A 27,186-nucleotide genomic window follows, 5' to 3' on the forward strand; every position below is an offset into this window, starting at 1 on the left:
GGATGGAGGCCGGTCTCCTGCAAGGCAGTGAGAACCGTGTGGGCTCTAACTTCAAGCCAGAGCCCCTAAGGGATGGTGAAGGAGCGCGGCATGAAGGGCTCTTGCCCTGAATCAACCTTAACAGCACCGCCGCCAGGGGGGTGTGAAGGGACATGCCGGGGGTCCAGTGGACCCGCTTTTCTTCCAAATCTTTAGAAAAGAAGGGAATTTTGTAACTTACCGTAAATTCCTTTTCTTCTAGCTCCTATTGGGAGACCCAGACGATTGGGTGTATAGCACTGCCTCCGGAGGCCACACAAAGCATTACACTAAAAAGTGTAAGGCCCCTCCCCTTCTGGCTATACACCCCCAGTGGGATCACTGGCTCACCAGTTTTAGTGCAAAAGCAAGAAGGAGGAAAGCCAATAACTGGTTTAAACAAATTCACTCCGAAGTAACGTCGGAGAACTGAAAACCGATCAACATGAACAACATGTGTACCCGAAAAACAACCAAAAATCCCGAAGGACAACAGGGCGGGTGCTGGGTCTCCCAATAGGAGCTAGAAGAAAAGGAATTTACGGTAAGTAACAAAATTCCCTTCTTCTTCGGCGCTCCATTGGGAGACCCAGACGATTGGGACGTCCAAAAGCTGTCCCTGGGTGGGTAAAGAAATACCTCATGTTAGAGCTGCAAAGACAGCCCTCCCCTACGGGGAGGCAACTGCCGCCTACAGGACTCTTCTACCTAGGCTGGCGTCCGCCGAAGCATAGGTATGCACCTGATAATGTTTGGTGAAAGTGTGCAGACTCGACCAGGTAGCTGCCTGGCACACCTGTTGAGCCGTAGCCTGGTGTCGTAATGCCCAGGACGCACCCACGGCTCTGGCAGAATGGGCCTTCAGCCCTGATGGAACCGGAAGCCCAGCAGAACGGTAGGCTTCAAGAATTGGTTCTTTGATCCATCGAGCCAGGGTGGCTTTTGAAGCCTGCGACCCTTTGCGCTTACCAGCGACAAGGACAAAGAGTGCATCCGAGCGGCGCAGGGGCGCCGTGCGGGAAATGTAGATTCTGAGTGCTCTCACCAGATCCAACAAATGTAGATCCTTTTCATACCGATGAACTGCATGCGGATAAAAGGAAGGCAAGGAGATATCCTGATTAAGGTGAAAAGAGGATACCACCTTAGGGAGAAACTCCTGAATGGGGCGCAGCACTACCTTGTCCTGGTGGAACACCAGGAAAGGAGCTTTGGATGACAGCGCTGCTAGTTCAGACACTCTCCGAAGAGACGTGACCGCTACCAGAAATGCCACTTTCTGTGAGAGTCGAGAAAGTGACACATCCCTCAGGGGCTCGAAAGGCGGCTTCTGGAGAGCAACAAGGACCTTGTTTAGATCCCACGGATCTAACGGCCTCCTGTACGGAGGTACGATATGACACACCCCCTGCAGGAACGTGCGCACCTTAGAAAGTCGCGCTAGACGCTTCTGAAAAAACACGGATAGTGCCGAGACTTGCCCTTTAAGGGAGCCGAGCGACAAGCCCTTTTCCAACCCAGATTGCAGGAAGGAAAGAAAGACAGGTAACGCGAATGGCCAGGGGGATACTCCTTGTGCAGAGCACCAGGATAAGAATATCTTCCACGTTCTGTGGTAGATCTTAGCAGACGTGGGCTTCCTAGCCTGTCTCATGGTGGCAACGACCCCTTGGGATAATCCTGAAGACGCTAGGATCCAGGACTCAATGGCCACACAGTCAGGTTCAGGGCCGCAGAATTCCGATGGAAAAACGGCCCTTGGGACAGTAAGTCTGGTCGGTCTGGTAGTGCCCACGGTTGGCCGACCGTGAGATGCCACAGATCCGGGTACCACGACCTCCTCGGCCAGTCTGGGGCGACGAGTATGACGCGGCCGCAATCGGATCTGATCTTGCGTAACACTCTGGGCAAGAGTGCCAGAGGTGGAAACACATAAGGGAGCCGGAACTGCGACCAATCTTGCACTAAGGCGTCTGCCGCTAGAGCTCTTTGATCGCGAGACCGCGCTATGAAGGTCGGGACCTTGTTGTTGTGCCGAGACGCCATTAGGTCGACGTCCGGCACCCCCCAGCGGCGGCAGATTTCCTGAAACACGTCCGGGTGAAGGGACCATTCCCCTGCGTCCATGCCCTGGCGACTGAGGAAGTCTGCTTCCCAGTTTTCTACGCCCGGGATGTGAACTGCGGATATGGTGGATGCTCTTTCCTCCACCCACATCAGAATCCGCCTGACTTCCTGGAAGGCTTGCCGACTGCGTGTCCCTCCTTGGTGGTTGATGTATGCCACCGCTGTGGAGTTGTCCGACTGAATTCGGATCTGCTTTCCTTCCAGCCACTGCTGGAAGGCTAATAGGGCAAGATACACTGCCCTGATTTCCAGAACATTGATCTGAAGGGTGGACTCCTGCTGAGTCCACGTCCCTTGAGCCCTGTGGTGGAGAAAAACTGCTCCCCACCCTGACAGACTCGCGTCTGTCGTGACCACTGCCCAGGATGGGGGCAGGAATGATCTTCCCTGTGATAATGAGGTGGGAAGAAGCCACCATTGCAGAGAGTCCTTGGTCATCTGAGAAAGGGAGACTGTCCTGTCTAGGGAAGTTGTCTTCCCGTCCCCTTGGCGGAGAATGTCCCATTGAAGTGGGCGCAGATGAAACTGCGCGAACGGGACTGCCTCCATTGCTGCCACCATCTTCCCTAGGAAGTGCATGAGGCGCCTTAAGGGGTGCGACTGACCCTGAAGGAGAGACTGCACCCCTGTCTGTAGTGACCGCTGCTTGTCCAGCGGAAGCTTCACTATCGCTGAGAGAGTATGAAACTCCATGCCAAGATACGTTAGTGATTGAGTCGGTGCCAGGTTTGACTTTGAAAAGTTGATGATCCACCCGAAAGTCTGGAGAGTCTCCAGCGCAACATTCAGGCTGTGTTGGCATGCCTCTTGAGAGGGTGCTTTGACAAGTAGATCGTCTAAGTAAGGAATCACCGAATGTCCCTGAGAATGCAAGACTGCTACCACTGCCGCCATGACCTTGGTGAAAACCCGTGGGGCTGTCGCCAGACCAAATGGCAGAGCTACGAACTGGAGATGGTCGTCTCCTATCACGAAACGTAAAAAACGTTGGTGCTCTGTAGCAATCGGCACGTGGAGATAAGCATCTTTGATGTCTATTGATGCAAGGAAATCTCCTTGAGACATTGAGGCAATGACGGAGCGGAGGGATTCCATCCGGAACCGCCTGGCGTTCACATGCTTGTTGAGCAGCTTTAGGTCCAGAACAGGACGGAACGAGCCGTCCTTTTTTTGGAACCACGAAGAGATTGGAGTAAAAACCTTGTCCTTGTTCCTGCAGAGGAACAGGGATCACCACTCCTTCTGCTCTTAGTGAGCACACCGCCTGCAGAAGGGCATTTGCTCGGTCGGGATGTGGGGAGGTTCTGAAGAACCGAGGCGGAGGATGAGAACTGAATTCTATCCTGTACCCGTGAGACAAAATGTCTGCTACCCACCGGTCTTTGACCTGTGGCAGCCAAATGTCGCAAAAGCGGGAGAGCCTGCCACCGACCGAGGATGCGGAGGGATGAGGCCGAAAGTCATGAGGCAGCCGCCTTGGAAGCGGTTCCTCCGGTTGCTTTCTTGGGGCGTGAATGAGCCCGCCAGGAATCTGAGCTCCTTTGCTCCTTCTGAGTCCCTTTGGACGAGGAGAATTGGGTCTTGCTGGAGCATCGAAAGGACCGAAACCTCGACTGCCACTTCCTCTGTTGAGGTTTGCTCGATCTGGGCTGGGGTAAGGAGGAGTCCTTACCCTTGGACTGTTTAATGATCTCAGCCAATTGCTCACCAAACAGTCTGTCTCCAGATAGTGGCAAGCTGGTTAAACATTTCTTGGAAGCAGAATCTGCTTTCCATTCCTTTAACCACAAGGCTCTGCGCAAAACCACAGAGTTGGCAGACGCCATTGAGGTACGGCTCGTAGAGTCCAGGACAGCGTTGATAGCGTAAGTCGCAAACGCAGACATTTGCGAGGTTAGGGACGCTACTCGCGGCACTGCTGGACGTATGATAGAGTCCATCTGTGCCAGGCCAGCTGAAATAGCTTGGAGTGCCCACACGGCCGCGAATGCTGGAGCAAACGACGCGCCGATAGCTTCATAGACAGACTTTAACCAAAGGTCCATCTGTCTGTCATTGGCATCTTTATGTGAAGCCCCATCTTCCACTGCAACTATGGATCTAGCCGCAAGCCTGGAGATTGGGGGGTCCACCTTTGGACACTGGGTCCAGCGTTTGACCACGTCAGGGGGAAAGGGATAACGTGTATCCTTAAGACGTTTGGAGAAACGCTTATCTGGATAAGCATGATGTTTCTGGACTGATTCTCTGAAGTCAGAGTGGTCCAGAAAAGTACTCAATTTACGCTTAGGATACCGGAAATGGAACTTCTCCTGCTGTGCAGCTGCCTCTTCTGCTGAAGGGGCTGGGGGAGAAATATCCAACAGTCTATTGATGGCCGCTATAAGGTCATTTACCATAGCGTCACCATCAGGGGTATCTAGATTGAGAGCGGTGTCAGGATTAGATTCCTGATCACCCACCTCTGTCTCCTCATACAGAGCCTCGTCTCGCTGAGACCCTGACCAGTGTGATGACGGCGAGGGTCTTTCCCAGCGAGCCCGCTTAGGCTGCCTGGGACTGTCATCCGAGTCAGAGTCTTCAGCCTGTGATGCCTGGGACCCCCTTGAAGTACGGATTAGTTCCAACTGAGGGGGACCGGGGAGCATATACACAGCAGTGTCCATGGTCTGAGAAACTGGCCTGGACTGCAAGGTTTCCAGGATTTTTGTCATAGTCACAGACATCTTATCAGCAAAAACTGCAAATTCTGTCCCCGTCACCGGGGCAGGGTTCACAGGCGTCTCTGCCTGGGCCACTACTACCATAGACTCTGGCTGCCGAAGTGGCACAGGGATTGAACATTGCACACAATGGGGGTCATTGGAACCTGCCGTTAGATTAGCCCCACATGCGGCACAAGCAGTGCATACCGCCTGTGCCTTGGCACCCTTGCGTTTTGCGGATGACATGTTGTTGTCTCCTCAGAGCAATGTAGGGTATAAGCCAAGAAGCGACTGTACAGTGCAATATAAATATATATGGTACAGGGAAAAAATGCACCAAATAACACTGTGGCACTAGTGGGGCCAGCACTTATGTGCAGCTTACCGCCCGCATAAACGCGGGTGTGTGGTCGCCAGAGTCCCTTGTCTGAGTCCCCCAGAGCCTGTGTCCGTTCTCCAGCCAGACTGCATGCAGGAATGGCTGCCGGCGTCCTGTGGAGAGGGGCGGGCCCTGGGCGTGTTGAGACCAAGAGCGGGAAACTTGCGTCCCCACTGTGCCCAGTGAGAGGGCTGGAGTATGTAAATAAGACTCCAGCCCTCGGCGCTGGCTATAGAACAGCGTCTCTCCCTTTCCCTGATTGACAGGGTGGGGGCGGGAACGAAGCAGAGCTAGGCCGCAAAAGCCGGGGACTAGATTTATGAGCGCTGCCGCCGTAAAAGCGCGGGCAGCGCGAGTCCCCGGCGCACTACAAGTCCCAGCGGCGCCGCCGCTCCCGGAGCGGCCGGCGCGGTAGTTCCCAAGACATAAAATCACTCAGCTAAGCTGCAGTGACTCTAACCCGAGCGCGCAGCGCTAGTGCCCCCGGCGCACTAGCACACCCAGCAAGCCTGGAGTGTGCGTGGCCTGTCTGTGCGGGGACACAGAGTACCTGAACGTTGCAGGGCCTTGTCCCTGACTGTACTCAGCTCCTCCAGCAGGGTCTCTGGGTCTGTGGATGGAGCTCGGCCTCAGGGTTTGGGGGCCGGTAAGATCCCACTTCCACAGAGCCCCTCAGGGGGATGGGGAAGGAAAGCAGCATGTGGGCTCCAGCCTCCGTACCCGCAATGGGTACCTCAACCTTACAAACCGCAAGTGGGGTGAGAAGGGAGCATGCTGGGGGCCCTATATGGGCCCTCTTTTCTTCCATCCGATAGAGTCAGCAGCTACTGCTGACTAAACAGTGGAGCTATGCGTGGATGTCTGACCTCCTTCGCACAAAGCAGAAAACTGGTGAGCCAGTGATCCCACTGGGGGTGTATAGCCAGAAGGGGAGGGGCCTTACACTTTTTAGTGTAATGCTTTGTGTGGCCTCCGGAGGCAGTGCTATACACCCAATCGTCTGGGTCTCCCAATGGAGCGCCGAAGAAAATCAAAAATCAAAAAAGGATGCATGTGTGTGTGTGATCCTCCTGACACAAAGCATGAAACTGGCTAGGACTGGCTAGCAGGGGGTGTATATGCTAGGAGGGAGGAGCTACACGTTTGAGTGTAGTAACTTTGTGTGTCCTCCGGAGGCAGTAGCTATACACCCATGGTCTGGGTCTCCCATAGGAACGATGAAGAAATACCCAAGGGGGCGCTTTGCCTTTTGAAGGATAGAGACGGCTCCACTGGTGGCAAATCTTAATTTTTGACATGGAGAGTCTGGTTGACTGCGACGATCAGGCTGTCTATTATATTTTGAAGTTTGGTGGCCACGTCGTAGTCCGCCTCTGAGTCTGGATCAGAATCTTGCGTAGCCTGGGGCGTCGGCGAAGAAGAGCGTGAGACAGATGCCAACCTGGAGGATGTGGAAGGAGAAGGCGACCCGAAAGAACTAAAGTGTGTCCGCTTTTTAGATTTTTTATGTGGTCTGCCATGGCGAAACACGTTAACAGGTGAGTCAGACTTGACCCGGGGAGCGGTTGGAACACTGGAGGTGCCTGACAGGTTATGTAGACACTTAATTGCTGAAACCAAGGTTTGGGACAATTTGGTAAGGTTAGAAACAGACTGCAACAGACAAGTGGTCCACTTGGGAGGAAGGGGCGCGTTCACATCCCAGGGGATTCCTGGAGAGTTTGTGTGGCGCCCCTGAGTAAATCAGGGTGCCACAGGGTACGTCATTCCTAGGGTGCAGGGCCTAACCCCCCATGGTTCCAGGTTCTTAACAAGTCAGTGTCACTCACATCAGCACAAATCCCAATCACACCTCTTATCCAGTCCTGTCAGACACACCAGTAGGTTGGATAAGCGGAATAAGGCCACCCACCTAGGGGTCAGGCAGACTGGTGGGAGGGAAGGAAGTCAGTTCAGTTTAGAGTTGGAGTGGAGTGAGAGCCCTCAAGGAGTGAGGGGCTGGGAAGTAGTAGCTCCCGGGGAGCTAGACCGCGGTTGGGTCGCAGACGGTATTCTGGGACCAAAGGAGTCGGGGACCGGTGGCAGTGACATTGGAAGGGTGCGACGGACATAGTCTAGGAGGACTGTCGGCATCTAAGATCCAAAAGGAACTGACTGGTACTGAGCACGGCGGGGTACAGGACCCTAGATCAGGAGCCAGTTCATCATCCTGATAATTAACCTGGGAGGGAGAGTCTCTTTAAGAACATTCCCTAGGAGCTCAGAGATTGAAAGCGACAGCACACCGCAGGGGGATAGGGTTTTCCAGTAACGCAGCCTACTAAAATCCCAAGTGCCAGCCATCAAGAGCACAGCTACACTAAACACATAGTGAGTGGGGCCCCAACAGCTTCAAACCGAGGGGCCACACAGAGAACTAACTAGTGCACAAAGGCGGCTCCGGATTACCCAGTGACACTGGTGGGAGCGGACACCTGGATGGGCTCCCCTGTAGAGACTGTGATGCACAGAGACTTTGGTCTCTAGTGTGAGTGTCTGCTTTATAATCCTCATCCAGCACCTCGTCTACCCAGAGTGAGTACCCTGGTTCCCCTGCACCCTGCGCTCCCAAATATCCCACCAAAACCCCAGAGGCCAGGGCCTTCCCTACTTGTGGAGGGACTGACACCTTGCTGCTCCACACCATCCGTCCCGGTACTCCTTCCAGCAGTGGCGGTACTCCCATTACCGCAACCCGCAGGTGGCGTCACAAACTTCTCCTCTGTAAATAATCCCCTTTTCAAGGATCTGAGTGTCTGCCGAGCCCGGGTCCGGACCCCTCGAGCCACGACTATCCCGGATCCGAGCACCCCGGTCTGCGCCGGGGCGGCACACCTCCATTGTGGAGGTATTGTAATTGGGGCAGTGCTTTGACCTTAAGGCAGTTCTTTATTACAGGAAGAGCAATTAAAGTGCAGAATAAGAGAAAAAATATGTGAGCTTGTTTCCGTGGAATTAAGCATAGGGAGATAGGGAGAGATTTTGGGGAGGAGAGCTAGAAAAGCCAGTGTGCCGCAAGGACAGATCCTACCCCAGATCCTGAAGCAGTGGAAATGGTCTGAAGGGGTCTTGATCTGTGCAGAATGTGTGGATGCGGTCCCCTGGAACAGGGATGCAAGAGTTCAGGAAGACGTCTGGTAAATATGCTTTACAGCAGGAGTGGATGAAGCCAGCGATGAGAAAGGTAGTGGAAACTGGAAGAACGTACACACAAGGAGCCGGCTGCAAGATGCACGGTGACTTCCAAAGAAAGGAGTACCCTGATTGGCAGACAAGCGGACTAAAAAAAATGGTCATGCACGGGAAGATGGCGGGAGGTGTGGCCTACAGGAATTAGGTCTCGAATTAGCCGGGGCCTAAATTTTGTCGAAACAGACCAGTGAGACCGACAAGAGCCACAGTAGCTCAGTCTGACAATCTCTTGGAAGGAGCTGCAGAGGGAGAGAAAAACACTGCCCTGAGTTGCCGCTAGGAGGGAAGGGAATCCTGCCCAGGACAGATAGGGAAGCTCCGCTGCTGGAGTGGCTAGTAAAGGAGGAAGGTACGGGTTCAGATACAGTTCAGAGTCCATCTTCACAGAGCAGGAGACGATTCCAAGGGTTCCGGGAGGTAGACTCTGGTAATGAAATGTCTTCCCCTCCCAGAGCCGTCTTGCCTTGATGGAAAATTGGGCTGGAAATAGAGGGCAAGGAGCGGTCAGAAATCCACCCTGAGACACTCTTGAAGTGTTAAGGGCTGTAGGGTCCTGCCGGAAAGACTAGAGAGGGTACGATGTGGATCACACCACACTGTTCTCTCTGTATCTAAGGTGGGAAAGCAGGGTGAGTACTTACACCCTAATGCCCAAATCACAAACTAGATCTGAAAGACAAAGGGAAAAGATTAACAACGCGAAAAGTTTTGGTGGCAACGGGACGGAAATCAGCCCGGTGTCTGCCTCCTACTGACACTAAACTAAAACTGATTAGCTTTGTGGGTATAACCTGAGGAGGAGATAACTTTTTTACGGCCTAGTGTAAGCCTCCTGGTGGTAGCAGCATACACCATGGTCAAATGTGTCCCCCAAGGAAGCGATAAAAAAAATTTTTTTTTATTTTTTTTTTTTTTACAAATAGGGAAAAAATAAATATTAGCAGGAAAAAAATTATTTGGCATCAACTTACCCTTCGCTTGCTTTTGCAAAAAAGCCTTTGAAGGCATCCACTGCAAATTCTGGCACTTTCTCATTCTTCACAAAAAAAAAAAAAGAAATGCAAATATTAATCATTTTTGTATTATCTATTGATCTATTATACACAGTGTGTCCACCCATATCCTGTCCACCGCCATTAACTTGAGAACGGCGGCAGCTATAGGCATAGAAGTGGTGTCTAGGTATAGTAAAGTAGCCATGCGCTACGCAATAAAACCTCCTATAGCGCCACCTGGTGGAAAACAAAGGAGTTAGCATTTTTATCTCGAAAACGGAACGAGATAGAGAAAAAAAGTGAATTAAAAAATTGTAAGGCATCGTCAATTCAATACGAATCGACACCTTGCATACAGAAAAGCTATGATATGAAACCCATGACACCCCCAAAACATTGAATGCTGGTCATGCATATGGCGCTCATTTAACTTTAATGCTCACAGTGGCCCCCGTCAGCTGCAATGCACATCTGGACTCTGCACAGCATACTGTATCTTGCTGCACGTTGTGCAATATGGTAGGAGACACGTTTGCACAAGCATCTGTGATACGTGGTCGTAGGTCCTGCAATGTTGGTGGAGGGGTCGCATACACCTGCTGTTTGATGTGACCTCACAGAAAGAAGTCCAATGGGGTCAGGTCAGGTGAGCGTGGAGGCCACTCCACACAGCCACCATACCCAATGACTTGTAGGAAGGTCTCCATGAGGTATTGCTTCACGTCCGAAGCCTTGTGAGTTTTACACGTTCTAATCATGGCATTTTTGTATGCAAGGTGTCGATTTGTATTGAATTGATGATGCCCTACAACTTTGTAATTCACTTGTTTTCTGTATCTTGTTCCGTTTTCGAGATAAAAATGCTAACTCTGTTGTTTTCCACCAGGTGGCGATATAGGTGGTTTCATTGCGTAGCGCATGGCTACTTTACTATACCTAGACACCACTTCTATGCCTATAGCTGCCGCCGTTCTCAAGTTAATGGCGATGGACAGGATATGGGTGGGCACACTGTATATCCCCCCCCCCCCGCACTTTACCAGGACTGTCCTGGTAATCACGACTGCCATGTGAGTGTACTAAACGGACTAGTAAAGTTTGGGTTTGTTTGTTTTTTTAAATTAGTAAGTTTTTTGTCTAACTTTCTAAACAGATAGAAATATTTTGTCTTTTGAAGGCCTTCTTACTTGCAGCACTGCTTTTTGATGTTGCGGCCTCCAAATTTTGGCTTGTCAAGGCAATTCGTGCACACGCCGCAGTCATCAGGCACCTGGCAGCCCGGACACTGGCCGCAGCGTCGGGAACGCCGGCCCTTCTTCACCGGAGGCTCCTGCGGAGTTTTGTTGCGAGTGACTTGTTTAATGGGTTTAAGGGGAGGCGCTGGTGGATCAGCATCCTCCGAGCCAGCGATAGAGGACTTGTCTGTACAAAAGAGAGGAGATATAGTATTAAAATTTGACGGAAACCACTAAAACATCAGAGCACTAAAAGGCGACAATAATGTTAGGGAAACGCACCATCGTTCCCCATGGAAGACAGGACCTTCTCTCTCTCTTCCCAAGGTAAGGCACTCAAAGTGGGCATGTCATCTGGAAAGACTGCCCTCTTACGTCCCAGCGCCACAGCAGCTCGCCGGCAGACATGTTTGATCCTGGGCCCACGCACGGAAGTCTCGGATGAATCGCTCTCCTGGCCCTAAAACAACAAGCATACGGGATACAGATAATGGAATACGAAACTATTGAATGTGGGTCTCCAATACAAGAAGTTTTAGATGCCAAAAGCTTGTTGGGGAGGACAGATAGTCTCCTGACTCCATGCATGAACAGTTTGGTACAACATTTCTGCTGCTAAAATCCTCTGCAGCAGCTCGTTCTCTGCAGGAAAAAAATAAAATGGGGCATGCTGAAATCTAACATGTCCAATCCATCATTCCCAAAAATATACCTTCGGAGGGGAGTTTAAAGCTCCCAAGCCTACACATTCACTACTCACAAAAAATTAGGGATATATGGCTTTCAGGATCATCCTAACATGCCCTCTAACCTTTCCAGGTGACTTTTACATTCATGGCTTACCCTTAGGATAGGTCATAAATGCTCAGTTACAGAGCTGCACCGTCAACTGATAGTGGTCGCGGCCGGGTACTGCACATCGACCTCCTATTGATTTGAGTGTGAGGCGGACAGGCAGTACACAGCTGAGGCCATAATCAGAAGACGGAGCAGCTCCGGCACTGAGCGTTTCCGGCCAACAGCTGGTGCCGGCGGCAACGAGAACAGCTGATCGGCTGAGCTGCGGGATGTCGGACCACGGATGATCAGACATTGATGACCTATCCTAAGGATAGGCTATCAATAAAAAGTGGTGGACATCCTCCAGCTCATCAAGGTCGCATCATTGGAGATCGACTGCAGGAGACTGGGGCACCACAACAGGAGCAGCCTGCACTTTCTCCAGACCTGAATCCCATAGAAGACCCATGGGATCAGCTGCATCACCGTGTAGAGGCCATAACTCTGTACCCCAGAATCTCAAAGACTCGAGAGCCGTGAAGGTTGGGATGCCATGCCTCCGCAGACAATAACTCCACTTGTGAACTGTAGGAGACGTCGGTATCAGCTGTAATTGATGCCCAAGGCCACATGACAAGTTACTGGGACACTGACACTTTTTGGAAAGGTATACCCACCACTGGTGTTGGCTTTTGTTTCAATAAATTGTTTCAAATGAGGAAATCACAATTACATGATTTTACTTAAACTTTTTACCTTTTACATAATTTTTCCCCGAAAGACAAATATCCCTAACTTTCTGTGAGTAGTGTAATTACAAACTGTGTCGACCTTTAGTATACCATTTGTACGGTCAACTTTTAGTATACCATTTATACGGCCAATCTTTAGTATACCATTTGTATGGCCAAACTTTAGTATACCATTTGTACGGCCAAACTTGAGTATACCATTTATACGGCCAAACTTTAGTATACCATTTGTACGGCCAAACTTGAGTATACCATTTATACGGCCAAACTTTAGTATACCATTTGTACAGCCAAACATTAGTATACCATTTGTACAGCCAAACATTAGTATACCATTTGTATAGCCAACCTTTAGTATAGCATTTGTATAGCCAACCTTTAGTATACCATTTGTATGGCCAACCTTTAGTATACCATTTGTACGGCAAACCTCCTTTAATATACTATTTGTACAGCCAACCTTTAGTATAAAATTTGTATGGCCGACCTTTGGTATACCATTTGTATGGCCGACCTTTGGTATACCATTTGTATGGCCGACCTTTGGTATACCATTTGTATGGCCGACCTTTGGTATACCATTTGCATGGCCGATCTTTGGTATACCATTTGTATGGCCAACTTTTAGTATACTATTTGTACGGCCGACCTTTAATATACCATTTTTATAGCCAATTTTTAGTATACCATTTGTACGACCAAACTTTAGTATACTATTTGTACAGCCGACCTTTGATATACCATTTGTATGGCCAACCTTTGATATACCATTTGTATGGCCGACCTTTGATATACCATTTGTATGGCCGACCTTTGATATACCATTTGTATGGCCGACCTTTGATATACCATTTGTATGGCCGACCTTTGGTATACCATTTGTATGGCCGACCTTTGGTATACCATTTGTATGTCCGACCTTTGGTATAACATTTGCATGGCCAACCTTTATTTGTATGGTCAAGCTTTGGTATAACATTGTATGGCTAATCTTTAGAGTACCATTTGAATGGTCAACCTTTACTTACACCCTTTGTGTGGCCTGCTAAGGGTCTGACAACACTAGATGGGTGAGGGGTAAAGCAATAGAAACATTTTAGGGTTTTTGGTCAAGCTGAAATCATGGAAGGGAAATGTTTCCATCCTTCTTGCGTTGTGATCGTGTCCAGAAGGCGTTCCCTTTATATGAAGTCTCTCGAATTTTCAGCACTAAATGCTCCCATAGTACCCAAGTTCCTGAGGAGGAAGGGAGACTGCTAGAGCTGTCAATCAAAAGCACAGAAGACGATGACACTTCACATGAAGGGTACGCATCCCCCCTACCCTGAAGTGGTGATTATAATTAACAGACGACTCTTATATCTGGTTAGTCGTTTGGATGTCACTGACCTGTGCTTTTGGCTGTTCTCCTTGTTTTCGCAGTTTGTTCTTCTCTATATTCTGCAGCTGACATTTGGCGGCTTTTAGGACACTGGCCACGTGCTTTTCTGAGGCAAGAAACTTGTTAGCGTGCTCCAAAACTGAGCCGATGGTGGTAGTGGAGGATTTCACAGGATTCGCTGGCGGAGCCGGGACGTCTGTATGGGGTTCTGGTGTTGGAGATTTGGCACCAGTTTCTGACTCGTGCTTCTCGGAAATCCCACGGCCCTTCTTGGATACCTTATTCTTAGCCGAAACTGGTACTGCGGGTAAGGCGGGCGGGCTCGGTGCTAAAGGAGGCTCTGCCATTGCGGCTTTTTTTCTTGCAAGGAGTTTAATGGGTGTAGCAGGGGTGACGGCCTCCCCGTCGCCGCTCTTCTCTTTACTGCTTTTGTTCACAGCATCTGAGCCCTTCTTACGTTTGTCCTTTCTGGAGTCGTGCGAGTTTTCCTTCTCTCGCTCCTTCTCTCTGGATCTTTCCGATTCCCTTTCTTTCGGGGCCTCGTCTGATACTCTGCTTTTACTCCTCCCTCGCTCCACTTGGGGACTAGAGGGGAACAAAGGGAATAAAGCAGGAGAGCTGTTGGAAGTGGATGAAAAGTGCTCACCTGGAGTGCTCACTTGCTTCCTCGGTTTCTGATTTTTTTCGGCAGAGTCCCCAGGTGCTGGAGTAATCGGTGTGGAAGAGAAAGGAAAGCTTGGATTTAAGGCACTAGCGGTAAGAGGACTGACGGGGATGCCTGCAAGTGACGTGGACGTCTGAGGTATGAGGGATGCTGCCATGTTGCTGCTATTTTCCCTCCTACTCCGCGTTCTCATGGAGTGCGACGGTGATCGAGAGACAGTACTGCGGATGGGGCTGAAGACCCTCCTCCTCCGTCTGCGGGCGGCCATTCCCATAATGGAAGACGCCCCACCAGAGCGCCCGACAGATGAAGGAAGAGTCACTGACTCGAATATACGGGAGTGTGCTTCGCTGGGGGTAAATCTGGGTGCACGAAGTATCGGGGTTCGTTTAGGGACATCAAACCTCCCGGCGGCATGGAGATGAGAAAACAGTCTCCCGGGACCGACCACAGAAGCGGCGCTAAAACCAGAAGCGAGCCCTACATCCTCTGCCGTCAGTGGTGGAGGCCTAAAATTGTCAAATATGGGTTTACGAATGAGGCCCTCTTTGGCATATTTAGCGGAGGAAAAGTACTGGGATTCCAGTCGGGAGGTCCAGCGGAAAGTCGGTTCTCTTAGAATCGATCTTCTTTTCTCGTGCAGGCGTGAAGCGGAAAGGAAAGGTGTCGCCATAGGAATGCTAGGTGGGATCACCCAGGTTGTGTGGTCCGAAAGGGACGAGGGGGCCTGTAAAGGTGCGGGAGGGCTGAGAAGTGGCGGCGGTGGAGACGCAGAAGACTGCTGAAGAGTTGGCGGAGAAATAAGTTTCTTTGTTTGTCTGGAATTAAAACTTCTGGTGCAATTAGAAATCCGACGACTCCTCGCTCCGCCCCGGCTGTTTTCGGGAACAGACTGAGGAGCGGTCAGGGGTATCTCTGTACGACAGTCCTGAGGGTCCGGTACAGCAGGAGCCTCCTCCGATGCTTGAGACTCCGTTGAGGTGTCTACACTAGGGCTGCTGGAACGAGACTCATCTGACGTCGCCTGCGAGGATTGCTGGGAAGCCGCACTTGACTTCTCGCTAGACTCACAAGACACCGCACTGAAACGTCCATTCGGAGCACTCTCAAGCCGAGCAATCTTGACAGGTGGCTCATAATCTTCGTCTTCTATAAACCTCCTGGGCGTCTTGATTATTCGGGAGGAGACTGTACTGACCACAGGCATAATGAACTGTCGTATATTCTTCAGCTGTGTGCCTCCCTTACGTCCTTGCAATTTTGCGGCTTCTAACTCCATCTTCTTCTGCGCCCCTTTCCTAGCCTTCTGTAGAAGCTGCTTGGCGATGGTGGTGTCAGTCCTTTTGGAGGTGGGAATGATCCTCACAGGTTTAATCCTACGTGGACTTTGTCGCACGGAAACCCTGACTTCATCTTTTAAGGGTTGAGGCGATTCTTCTTTACGACCCCTTTGTGGTTTTTCCCCTTGCGGCTGCCTCAAAATGATCCCAGGTGGAGTCGTTTTAAACCTTTCCGAGGACGGCGGTCTACCTCGCCTCTTGACGATCTGAACGGCGCTTTTACGTCCGATTTGCAATTTTTCCCCTTTGAACTTGGGTTTCAGTGGAGACAGTTTGACGGTTCTGAGTTTCTTTATTTTGGCGGCGTGATGGAACGCAGCGGACGGCTTCCTCCGCTTGGTTTTTGTTTCTCGAGGAGTCTTCACAGGTTCTGATCCTTCCTGTTTGTCCTGTGTCAATTTGACGTTCCCTTGTGCGGGCGGTCGCCCCCTTCTCTTTTCTTCTGGTTTGCTCTCTGGTTTCTTCACTTTATCAGCTGGCCTGAGGTCCTGCTTGTTTGTCAAAGGGCTCTGGTTTTCTGCGGTTGTTGAGGAAGCATCTGAGGTCCTGGATACGGTGCTGCGGGGCCGGCCACGAGGTTTCCTGGGGGTTGATTGATCTGAAACACAAAATATAGGAAAGTAAATTAAAGGAGCTTTCCTGGACTGCCAAAATTATCACGTATCCTCATCAATATTTGATCAGTGGAGGTCCAACACCGGGCGTCTCCACCAATCAGCAGCTCTTCAAGCAGAGTGCACAGAGAAGGCCCCACATCTAATGTGCATGGGGGCCTCCCAAATCTTCCAATAGATGTTGGGGAGAAAAGGATTCAACATGTAAAATTCGTGATGGTTGATCATGTGGTTCTCTAGGAGAACAACACCGCTGCCGATCAGGTGTAACACCACCGCTGCCGATCAGGTGTAATACCACTACTGCAGCCGATCTGGTGTAACACCACCGCTGCCGATCAGGTGTAACACCACCGCTGCCGATCAGGTGTAACACCACCGCTGCCGATCAGGTGTAACACCACCTCTGCCGATCAGGTGTAACGCCACCGCCGCCAATCAGGTATAACGCCACCACCGCCAATCAGGTGTAATACCACTACTGCAGCCGATCTGGTGTAACACCACCGCCGCTCAGGTTTAACAACGTCGCCGCCGATCAGGTGTAAAAACGCCGCCGATCAGGTGTAACAACGCCGCCGATCAGGTGTAACAACGCAGCCGCCGATCAGGTGTAACAACACCGCCGATCAGGTGTAACAACGCAGCCGCCGAACAGGTGTAACAACGCCGCCGATCAGGTGTAACAACGCAGCCGCCGATCAGGTGTAACAACGCCGCCGATCAGGTGTAACAACGCAGCCGCCGATCAGATGTAACAACGCAGCCGCCGATCAGGTGTAACAACGCAGCCGCCGATGAGGTGTAACACCAGCGCCGCCGATGAGGTGTAACACCACCGCCGCCAATGAGGTGTAACACCACCGCCGCCAATGAGGTGTAACACCACTGCCGCCAATGAGGTGTAACACCACCGCCGCCGATCAGGCGTAACATCACCGCCGATGATCAAGCGTAACAGCACCACCGACGATCAGGCGTAACACCACCGCCAACGATCAGGCGTAACACCACCGCCGATCGGGCGTAACACCACCGCCACCAATCAGATGTAACACCACCGCCGACGATCAGGCGTAACACCACCGCCGATCGGGCGTAACACCACCGCCACCAATCATGTATAACTCTACCGCCGCCGATCAGGTGTTAACAACAGCCGCACGTACACAATGTGTGGATCCAGTACAGCACAGCTCCGTACAATGTGTAGTGGCCGTTCTTGGATATATCATCTCAGCTTTACTTCACGAGACTGTGATCTGAGCTGCAGTACCAAGAACGGTCACTGCGCGGTGCACGGAGCCGTGCTGATCCGCCTCCATACACCGATTACATCCCGCCACTGCTGGAAAAGTCGTTATCTTAGTAGTAGACAGCCCCTTTAATACAATTTGGATATGTGCACTACCCCCAAAAAGAAGGGAATTTTGTTACTTACCGTAAATTCCTTTTCTTCTAGCTCCTATTGGGAGACCCAGACGATTGGGTGTATAGCTACTGCCTCCGGAGGCCACACAAAGCATTACACTAAAAAGTGTAAGGCCCCTCCCCTTCTGGCTATACACCCCCAGTGGGATCACTGGCTCACCAGTTTTAGTGCAAAAGCAAGAAGGAGGAAAGCCAATAACTGGTTTAAACAAATTCACTCCGAAGTAACATCGGAGAACTGAAAACCATTTAACATGAACAACATGTGTACCCGAAAACAACCAAAAATCCCGAAGGACAACAGGGCGGGTGCTGGGTCTCCCAATAGGAGCTAGAAGAAAAGGAATTTACGGTAAGTAACAAAATTCCCTTCTTCTTCGGCGCTCCATTGGGAGACCCAGACGATTGGGACGTCCAAAAGCTGTCCCTGGGTGGGTAAAGAAATACCTCATGTTAGAGCTGCACGACAGCCTTCCCCTACGGGGAGGCAACTGCCGCCTGCAGGACTCTTCTACCTAGGCTGGCGTCCGCCGAAGCATAGGTATGCACCTGATAATGTTTGGTGAAAGTGTGCAGACTCGACCAGGTAGCTGCCTGGCACACCTGTTGAGCCGTAGCCTGGTGCCGTAATGCCCAGGACGCATCCACGGCTCTGGTAGAATGGGCCTTCAGCCCTGATGGAACCGGAAGCCCAGTAGAACGGTAGGCTTCAAGGATTGGTTCTTTGATCCATTGAGCCAGGCTGGATGTTGCAGCCTGCGATCCCTTGCGCTGACCAGTGACAAGGACAAAGAGTGCATCCGAGCGGCGCAGGAGCGCCGTGCGGGAATGTAGATTCTGGGTGCTCTACACCAGATCCAACAATGCAAAGCCATTACATATCGATGAAATGGATAAAAGGAAGGTAAGGAGATATCCTGATTGTGATAAAAAGGAAATACCACCTGTCACAAACCACCGGGGGGGTCACTCAGAAATCCCCCGCGCTGGCTACCAGTACGTCACAATCGGGGGGTAACAAGTGGGGTCACCCCTCCTTTATACCTCCCGACCGACAGACAGAGCACGTGACGCGCTCTCTAGCGCCCCTCTTATAGTCAGGCCAATTATGGAATTGCCCGACAATAAGCAAGGAGGCCGCTATACTACTTATGCCGATTATTGAAGGGTCCCCTGTGAGAGTAGGGTATATATTCCCCCGACCTCCGCGGGCGGAATATATAAAATCTCCCCGAATCTCACTGGCCTCCCCACAATAATCCTTGGCACAACTCGCTGCCACCAACCGCTTCACGGTAACTATTAGCCGAACACACAGACGTGGGATTCAAGATCGAGATAACAGAACAGCCCAAGATTAATTATATAATTTAATCAGCCTAAAGCACACTAGAACTACAATATATACAATAGGGAATCTACAGAATATACATATGTCAGAGTACAGTTACAGATAAAGCATGGTTTACAAACAGGTATGCAAATTCAATCAGTTACCTTGTGCGTCTGGCCACAGGGGGGCGCTGTACCCAGGTTTCTAGGATCCTTCCCACAGATGTTTCCTACACGTGCCCCCAGCGAGAAGAACGCTGGAAAATGGCCGAAGTAGGGTTATCAACCTGGGCAAGTCCAGGTTCCCTCCTACCTTAGTGACCTCACAGGGAGCACTGCTCCACCCCTGGCTTGAGTTATGGACAATATCCCAACATGGAATATGGGCCATAACTTTGCCTGGGAGCGTCGTAGGCGGACGCCAATGCTCTCATTGTGACAGTTATGAATTTAGCTACAGAACGAGGGGACTCATGACCTGTCTGCCAGTTCCCCATTGGCTGATATCACGCCTGGGGCATTTCCCAATGTCCTGCTCCCATAAAAAGGGGGTGCCGGCATCGTCCACATGCGGAGACACCATTTTTATGGTTGCCATATTTATCGGAAATATGGCTTGCGAGATATGAACCATTTTTTTACTGGAGTCGTTCTGTCTAGCTAGTTCCATAGCCTTGCTAATGAGATACAACTCTTGTTACAGGGTGACGGCAGGGAGTCATCCTGTGTCCATTGTTCCCACACCACCTCATCTCCATATCACAGGACATGGCCATGGAGGTGTGAGTGGAACACTGAGAACAAGAAGGGAGGGGGCACTGCCAGGGAGTGATGAGGGATTATGACTGGAGTCATAATTCATCTTCATATCCCGGGATTTGCCTCACACCTCCCCCCTTTTGAGGGCGCTAGGGGGCAGCACACTCCGGTGTTCCCCCGTGCGCCCGTCCGCGACCTCTCCTTGTCGGGACAGCCCGTCTGCGTTACCGTGGTCACGGCCCCTTTTGTGGCGAATGGTGAAGTTGTATTGCTGGAGCGCAAGGCTCCATCGCAACAATCGCCCATTCGTCCCAGAGACGGTGTGCAACCAGCTGAGGGGATTGTGGTCCGTCTCCACGATGAAGTGGCGCCCGTATAGATAGGGTTGCAGACGCTGCAGGGCCCACACTATGGCCAGGCACTCCTTCTCCATCGTGGAATAGGCAACTTCCCTTGGTAACAGCTTCCTGCTCAGGTACAAGACTGGGTGCTCTTGGCTCGCAGAGTCCACCTGGCTGAGCACCGCACCGAGGCCGAAGTCACTGGCGTCGGTCTGTACTACAAACGGCCGCGTGAAGTCGGCTGCCTGTAGCACGGGCGGGCTGGACAGGGCGTCCTTTAGGGCCCGGAAGGCTGTCTCGCAGTCCATTGTCCAATCGACTGCAGAGGGCAGCTTCTTCTTGGTGAGGTCCGTCAAGGGCTTTGCCAGGCTACTATAGCATGGAACAAACCTCCTATAGTACCCAGCGGTCCCCAAGAAGGACATCACCTGCTTCTTGGTCCTGGGGGTGGGCCAGGACGCGATGGCCTCCACTTTCTCAGGCTCGGGCTTCAGTGTTCTCCCACCTACCCGGTGACCGAGGTACTGGACCTCGCTCATGGCCAGCTGACACTTTCCCGGCTTGATGGTCAAACCTGCCCGGTGGATCTGCCTGAGCACCTGTGCTAGATGCTCTAGGTGGTCCTCCCAGGTGGGACTGAAGACGGCAATGTCATCCAGGTACGCGGCCGCGTACCCTTCAAGTCCCTTGAGCAGGGTGTTGACCATCCGCTGGAAAGTGGCAGGGGCATTCCTCATCCCGAATGGCATCACCGTGGACTCGTACAGTCCAAATGGGGTAATAAAGGCAGAGCGTTCCCTGGCCTTGCGAGTCAGGGGGATCTGCCAATATCCCCGGCTCAGATCCATGATGGTCAGGTACTGAGCCCCGGCCAACTGATCGAGCAGGTCATCGATGCGTGGCATTGGGTACGCATCGGCGACCGTGACAGCATTGAGCCCCCTGTAGTCCACGCAGAACCGAGTGGTTCGGTCCTTCTTAGGGACGAGGACTACAGGCGAGGCCCAAGCGCTGTTGGATGCCTGGATCACCCCCAGCTTCAGCATCTCGTCAATCTCCTGGCGCATGTGTTGCTGCACCTCCAGGGAGACCCGATATGCTGAACGCCGGATCGGGGAATGATCCCCAGTGTCCACGTGATGGACAGCCAAGTCAGTCCTTCCGGGCTGGTTGGTAAACAACCCCCGGAAGGGGAGGAGGGTGGCCCACAGCTGGGACCGTTGGTCTTCCAAGAGCTGGTGGCCAACCTCCACATCCTCAATGGATCCGCCTGCCCTAACCTGGGCTAGCATATCCAAGAGGGTTTCCGCTTCTCCCTCCTCGGGCAGGTTGCACACGGGGAGCGCACATGCCTCCCGCTCATGATGTGCCTTCATCATGTTCACATGGAAGGGCTTCCGCCTTCCACGGGCAGGGTCCAGGGTGACCAGGTACGTTACAGGGTTGAGCTGCTGGTACACGAGGTATGGGCCTTCCCAGGCTGCCTGAAGCTTGTCCTGTGGTACGGGGACCAGTACCCACACCTTTTGACCCACTTGGTAGGTCCTCTCACAAGCGTTCTGGTCGTACCAACGCTTCTGATCGGCCTGGGCTTGAGCCATATTGTCGTGTACCAGTTGCGTCAAGGCCTGCATTTTGTCCCGGAAGCGCATGACATACTCGATAACCGAAACTCCAGGGGTGGCCAAATCCCCTTCCCAAGACTCTTTCACCAGAGCCAGGGGGCCCCGCACACGTCGCCCGTACAGGAGCTCAAACGGTGAGAATCCTGTTGAGGCCTGTGGAACCTCCCGGTAAGCAAATAACAGGTGTGGGAGATACCGCTCCCAGTCACGCCCATGGGAGTCGACCAACATCTTAAGCATCTGCTTTAAGGTGCCATTGAACCGCTCGCACAGGCCATTAGTCTGTGGATGGTACGGGCTGGCCACCAGATGTCGCACCTGGACTTGCTTACAGAGGGCCTCCATCAGGTGGGACATGAATTGGGTCCCCCGGTCAGTGAGCATTTCCTGGGGAAAACCCACTCGGGAGAAAATCTCCAGCAATGCGGTGGCCACCTTGTCAGCCCGAATGGACGACAAGGCCACTGCTTCTGGGTACCGGGTGGCATAGTCCACTACCGTCAGTATGAAGCGTTTCCCGGAGCTGCTGGGGATGGCCAGCGGGCCGACCAGATCCACAGCCACCCTCCTGAAAGGCTCATCGATGATTGGCAGAGATACTAGTGGGGCTTTGGGGCGTGGCCCCGCCTTCCCCACTCTCTGACAGGTTTCACACGAACGGCAGTAGGCAGCCACATCGGCCCCCATTTTTGGCCAGTAGAAATGCTGGTTTAACCTGGCCTTGGTCTTAGCGATCCCTAGGTGTCCGGCCATCGGAATCTCATGTGCGATCCGCAACAACTCCGTCCGGAACGGATAGGGTACCACCAACTGTCGGTCCCTGGGCCACGCCTCCGGTGAACCCTGCTGGACCGTGGCCCGGTACAGCCGTCCTTGGTCCCAGACCACTCGCTCCGGGTCCGAGTCCGAGGGAGGCTGTGCCGCCTGCTCCTTAAGAGCTTTCAGGCTGTCGTCAGCTTCTAACGCTGCCTGAAACCCCTGACTAGATGTGGCCAGAATCGACGAGACTGTCACATCTTCAGTCAGTACCCCGGGACCTGTGTCCTGGCCTCCACCTGACTCGGCTGCCACTTGGTCAAAAGGGGAAGAGCTATCGGACCTCCGGGAGGCCCCTTGGCTTCCAGCACTCCCACTGCGGGTGACAGCGGCCACAGCCGCTGCGACCGTGGGTCGTGCCTGCTCCTCCTCTGTTCCTTGTTCCTGACCAAGTCGCCGGTTCAGGCAGACCTACCTGGCTTCCTGACACCCCGGTTGTGGGGGAACCATGCACCGAGATCTTACCTGGGAGCACTTCCGCTCCTGGACCGGCCCCAATCTCACCTGCCTGTTCCCCTCCTGCAGCAACAGAACCCCGCTGTGAAATCTCTGGGGACCCCACATTTGCTGTGGTAGCCCCCACCCCACACACTGGTCCTCCCCCTGCAGCACCCTGCTCTCTGCTTATCCCTGCAGAGGGCAACAGATCCCAGCTCACCGGCTGGTTACTTGTAGAGGCATTGTCACACCTTTCTCTGACCCCCTCCCCTGTCACAGCTGCAGCTGTGTGTGTGTCTATGGTGTCTATGCAAGCAGAAATATCAGAGTTCACTCCCTCCTCCCTTACATCATTCATAGATAACACATTAACATTGTTAGGAGTCATGTCAGTACGGGCTGAAGGTTCAGCCCTTGGGGGGGGCCCAAACTGGGAGGTTATCTGCCCCAAATCTGTCCCAAGTAGCACGTTTGCAGGGATCCGATCAGTTACCCCCACCTCCCTCACCCCCCGCCCTGCGCCCCAGTCCACATAAATGTCAGCAACAGGCAGCGCCGGGTCAGTGCCTCCAATCCCGGAGACAGCGAGGGTTTTTCCAGGGATCAAGTCTTGGGGGGACACCATCTCAGGCCGCACCAGAGTCACCTCCGAGGCGCTGTCTCGCAGTCCTATGGTCACAGACCGGCCGACGGTGACAGGTTGGAAGCTGTCCAGGGACCTACCACCACCCCCACCCACACAATACACCTTGGGCGGCCCTTGGGACGGGGACGGAGCCGGGGCCTTGGGACGCTGAGGGCACATGGCCTTGAAGTGTCCAGGTAGGTTGCACTGGTGGCACCGTCTTGGTTCCGCCACGGGCCTGGAGAGGGGAGTTGAGGGGGACACCCCCTGCAGTCTAGGGGCAGGTGGGGCAGTCGCAGAATTCATCTTACCCCCTCTCCAGGTGCTGCTGGTGGCCGCTCTCCTGGCCTCAGGGGCCCGGTTGTTGGTGTAGTCATCGGCAAGGGCAGCTGTAGCCGTGGACCCCTTTGGCTTCTGGTCTCGGATGAACTGGCGGAGATCCTCAGGGCAGTTCCACAAGAGTTGCTCCGTGATGAACAAGTCCAGGATCTCCGGTCCGGTGGAAAGCTGCAGGCCTTGGGTCCAGTGGTCGGCAGCTCGGGCAAGTGCCCGCCGGTGGTCAGCCCAGGAGTCCTTTGGTCCCTTCTGTAGGCTCCGGAACTTCTTGCGGTAGGACTCTGGAGTGAGGTTGTACTGTTGGATCAGGGCCCGCTTGATGGTGTCGTAGCCCTGATCTGCCTCAGCAGGCAAGTCCCCAAGGATATCCAGGGCCTTACCCCTTAAACGGGGGGTCAGGTATTTGGCCCACTGGTCCTTGTCCAGATGGTGCTGCAAGCAAGTCCGTTCAAAAGCAGTCAAGAAAGAGTCCAAGTCTCCATCCTTCTCCAGCACTGGGAAGTCCTCAACACGGACCTTTGGAAGTTTGGTGTCTCGAAGGTCACATGTGGCTGATGAGGGCCGGAGCTGAGCTAGCTGCAGCTGGTAGTCACGGTCTGCCTGTCGCTCTCGCTCTTCACGCGCTGCCTGCCGCTCTCGCTCCGCAGCCTCACGCTCTGCGTGCCGCTCTGCCCTGCGCTCTGCCAGGAGTTCCTTGTAGCCCTTCTGGTCTCCAGCCTGGAGAAGGGCCATAGCCATTTGAAGAAGGCTATCCGAGCCTCCCAGGCTCGGTGGAATGGCACGTGGTGATCTGCGGCACGCTGCAGAGCTAGGCGATTCACTGTCCCTTTCAGAGCGGAGGGCTGGCATCTGGCTCGTTGAGGAACCTTGAGTGAGCTCCTCCTCATCTTGTCCAGCAGTGCCAGGTTGCGCAATGTCCTCGGCAGAACGGTTTTCTGGCGTCGAGCTCCTGGAGGACTCGTGGGCAACCTCCTCATTGCTGTCCACAGCACCGTCCTCCCTCTCTTCGGCTCCTGCCTTAGCATTGGCCAGTTGCATAGCTCTGCTCCTGGTGCCATCAGCCATTCTTGCAGACTTTTGGTCACTGACACAGAACTGACACCTGATGCCTCCACACACCTTACAGTATCTGCACTCTGACACTCTAGTGTTGAGCTAGTCTGAAGACCCCAGCAGCCACAGCTGCTGCAGGCAGTCTTTAGTGTCTGGGAGTATGGGTCTCACACTCGCACACACTATTATCTCGATCCCACCGCTATGCCACCAATATGTCACAAACCACCGGGGGGGTCACTCAGAAATCCCCCGCGCTGGCTACCAGTACGTCACAATCGGGGGGTAACAAGTGGGGTCACCCCTCCTTTATACCTCCCGACCGACAGACAGAGCACGTGACGCGCTCTCTAGCGCCCCTCTTATAGTCAGGCCAATTATGGAATTGCCCGACAATAAGCAAGGAGGCCGCTATACTACTTATGCCGATTATTGAAGGGTCCCCTGTGAGAGTAGGGTATATATTCCCCCGACCTCCGCGGGCGGAATATATAAAATCTCCCCGAATCTCACTGGCCTCCCCACAATAATCCTTGGCACAACTCGCTGCCACCAACCGCTTCACGGTAACTATTAGCCGAACACACAGACGTGGGATTCAAGATCGAGATAACAGAACAGCCCAAGATTAATTATATAATTTAATCAGCCTAAAGCACACTAGAACTACAATATATACAATAGGGAATCTACAGAATATACATATGTCAGAGTACAGTTACAGATAAAGCATGGTTTACAAACAGGTATGCAAATTCAATCAGTTACCTTGTGCGTCTGGCCACAGGGGGGCGCTGTACCCAGGTTTCTAGGATCCTTCCCACAGATGTTTCCTACACGTGCCCCCAGCGAGAAGAACGCTGGAAAATGGCCGAAGTAGGGTTATCAACCTGGGCAAGTCCAGGTTCCCTCCTACCTTAGTGACCTCACAGGGAGCACTGCTCCACCCCTGGCTTGAGTTATGGACAATATCCCAACATGGAATATGGGCCATAACTTTGCCTGGGAGCGTCGTAGGCGGACGCCAATGCTCTCATTGTGACAGTTATGAATTTAGCTACAGAACGAGGGGACTCATGACCTGTCTGCCAGTTCCCCATTGGCTGATATCACGCCTGGGGCATTTCCCAATGTCCTGCTCCCATAAAAAGGGGGTGCCGGCATCGTCCACATGCGGAGACACCATTTTTATGGTTGCCATATTTATCGGAAATATGGCTTGCGAGATATGAACCATTTTTTTACTGGAGTCGTTCTGTCTAGCTAGTTCCATAGCCTTGCTAATGAGATACAACTCTTGTTACAGGGTGACGGCAGGGAGTCATCCTGTGTCCATTGTTCCCACACCACCTCATCTCCATATCACAGGACATGGCCATGGAGGTGTGAGTGGAACACTGAGAACAAGAAGGGAGGGGGCACTGCCAGGGAGTGATGAGGGATTATGACTGGAGTCATAATTCATCTTCATATCCCGGGATTTGCCTCACACCACCTTAGGGAGAAACTCTGGGATCGGACGCAGCTCTACCTTATCTTGGTGAACACCAGGAAGGGAGCTTTGGATGACCGCGCTGCTAGTTCGGACACTCTCCGAAAAGACGTGACCGCTACCAGAAAGGCCACTTTCTGTGAAAGTCGAGAAAGTGAAAACATCCCTCAGAGGCTCGAAGGGCGGCTCCTAGAGAGCAATTAATACCCTGTGCAGATCCCATGGGTCTGACGGCCTCTTGTACGGAGGGACAATGTGATAACCCCCCTGCAGGAACGTGCGTACCTGAGGAAGTCGTACTAGGCGCTTCTGAAAGAATACCGACAGCGCTGCGACTTGTCCTTTAAGGGAGCCGAGCGACAAACCTTTTCCCAATCCAGATGCAGGAAGGGGGGAAAAAGAAGACAATGCAAATGGCCAGGGAGACACTCCCTAAGCAGAGCACCAAGATAAGAATAACTTCCACGTCTTGTGGTAGAATTCGGCAGACGTCGGCTTCCTAGCCCGTCTCATGGTGGCAATGACGTCTTGAGATAATCCTGAAGACGCTAGGATCTCGGACTCGATGGCCGCACAGTCCGGATCAGGGCCGTAGAATTCAGTGGAAAGAACGGCCCTTGGGACAGTAAGTCTGGCCAGTCTGAGAGTGCCCACGGTTGGCCGACCGTGAGATGCCACAGATCCGGGACCACGACCTCCTCGGTCAGTCTGGGACGA

The 27,186-nt window shown here is 52.7% G+C and overlaps 1 protein-coding gene across 3 annotated transcripts in view; it reads right to left on the reverse strand.

Moving 5' to 3' along the window:
- Positions 1–27,186, reverse strand: part of KMT2A (lysine methyltransferase 2A) — a 387,559-nt gene that overhangs the window by 326,495 nt on the left and 33,878 nt on the right. For all 3 annotated transcript variants that reach the window (XM_075328635.1, XM_075328633.1, XM_075328634.1), the window contains exons 3-6: positions 13,612–16,205; positions 10,973–11,150; positions 10,643–10,877; positions 9,432–9,496 (exon numbers count right to left, since the gene is read on the reverse strand). In XM_075328635.1, coding sequence (XP_075184750.1) covers positions 9,432–9,496; positions 10,643–10,877; positions 10,973–11,150; positions 13,612–16,205 — 3,072 coding nt within the window. The remainder of the gene's footprint in view (positions 1–9,431; positions 9,497–10,642; positions 10,878–10,972; positions 11,151–13,611; positions 16,206–27,186) is intronic.

The sequence above is a fragment of the Anomaloglossus baeobatrachus genome, chromosome 11 (genome assembly GCF_048569485.1).
Source record: "Anomaloglossus baeobatrachus isolate aAnoBae1 chromosome 11, aAnoBae1.hap1, whole genome shotgun sequence".
NCBI classification, from domain to species: Eukaryota; Metazoa; Chordata; class Amphibia; order Anura; family Aromobatidae; genus Anomaloglossus; species Anomaloglossus baeobatrachus.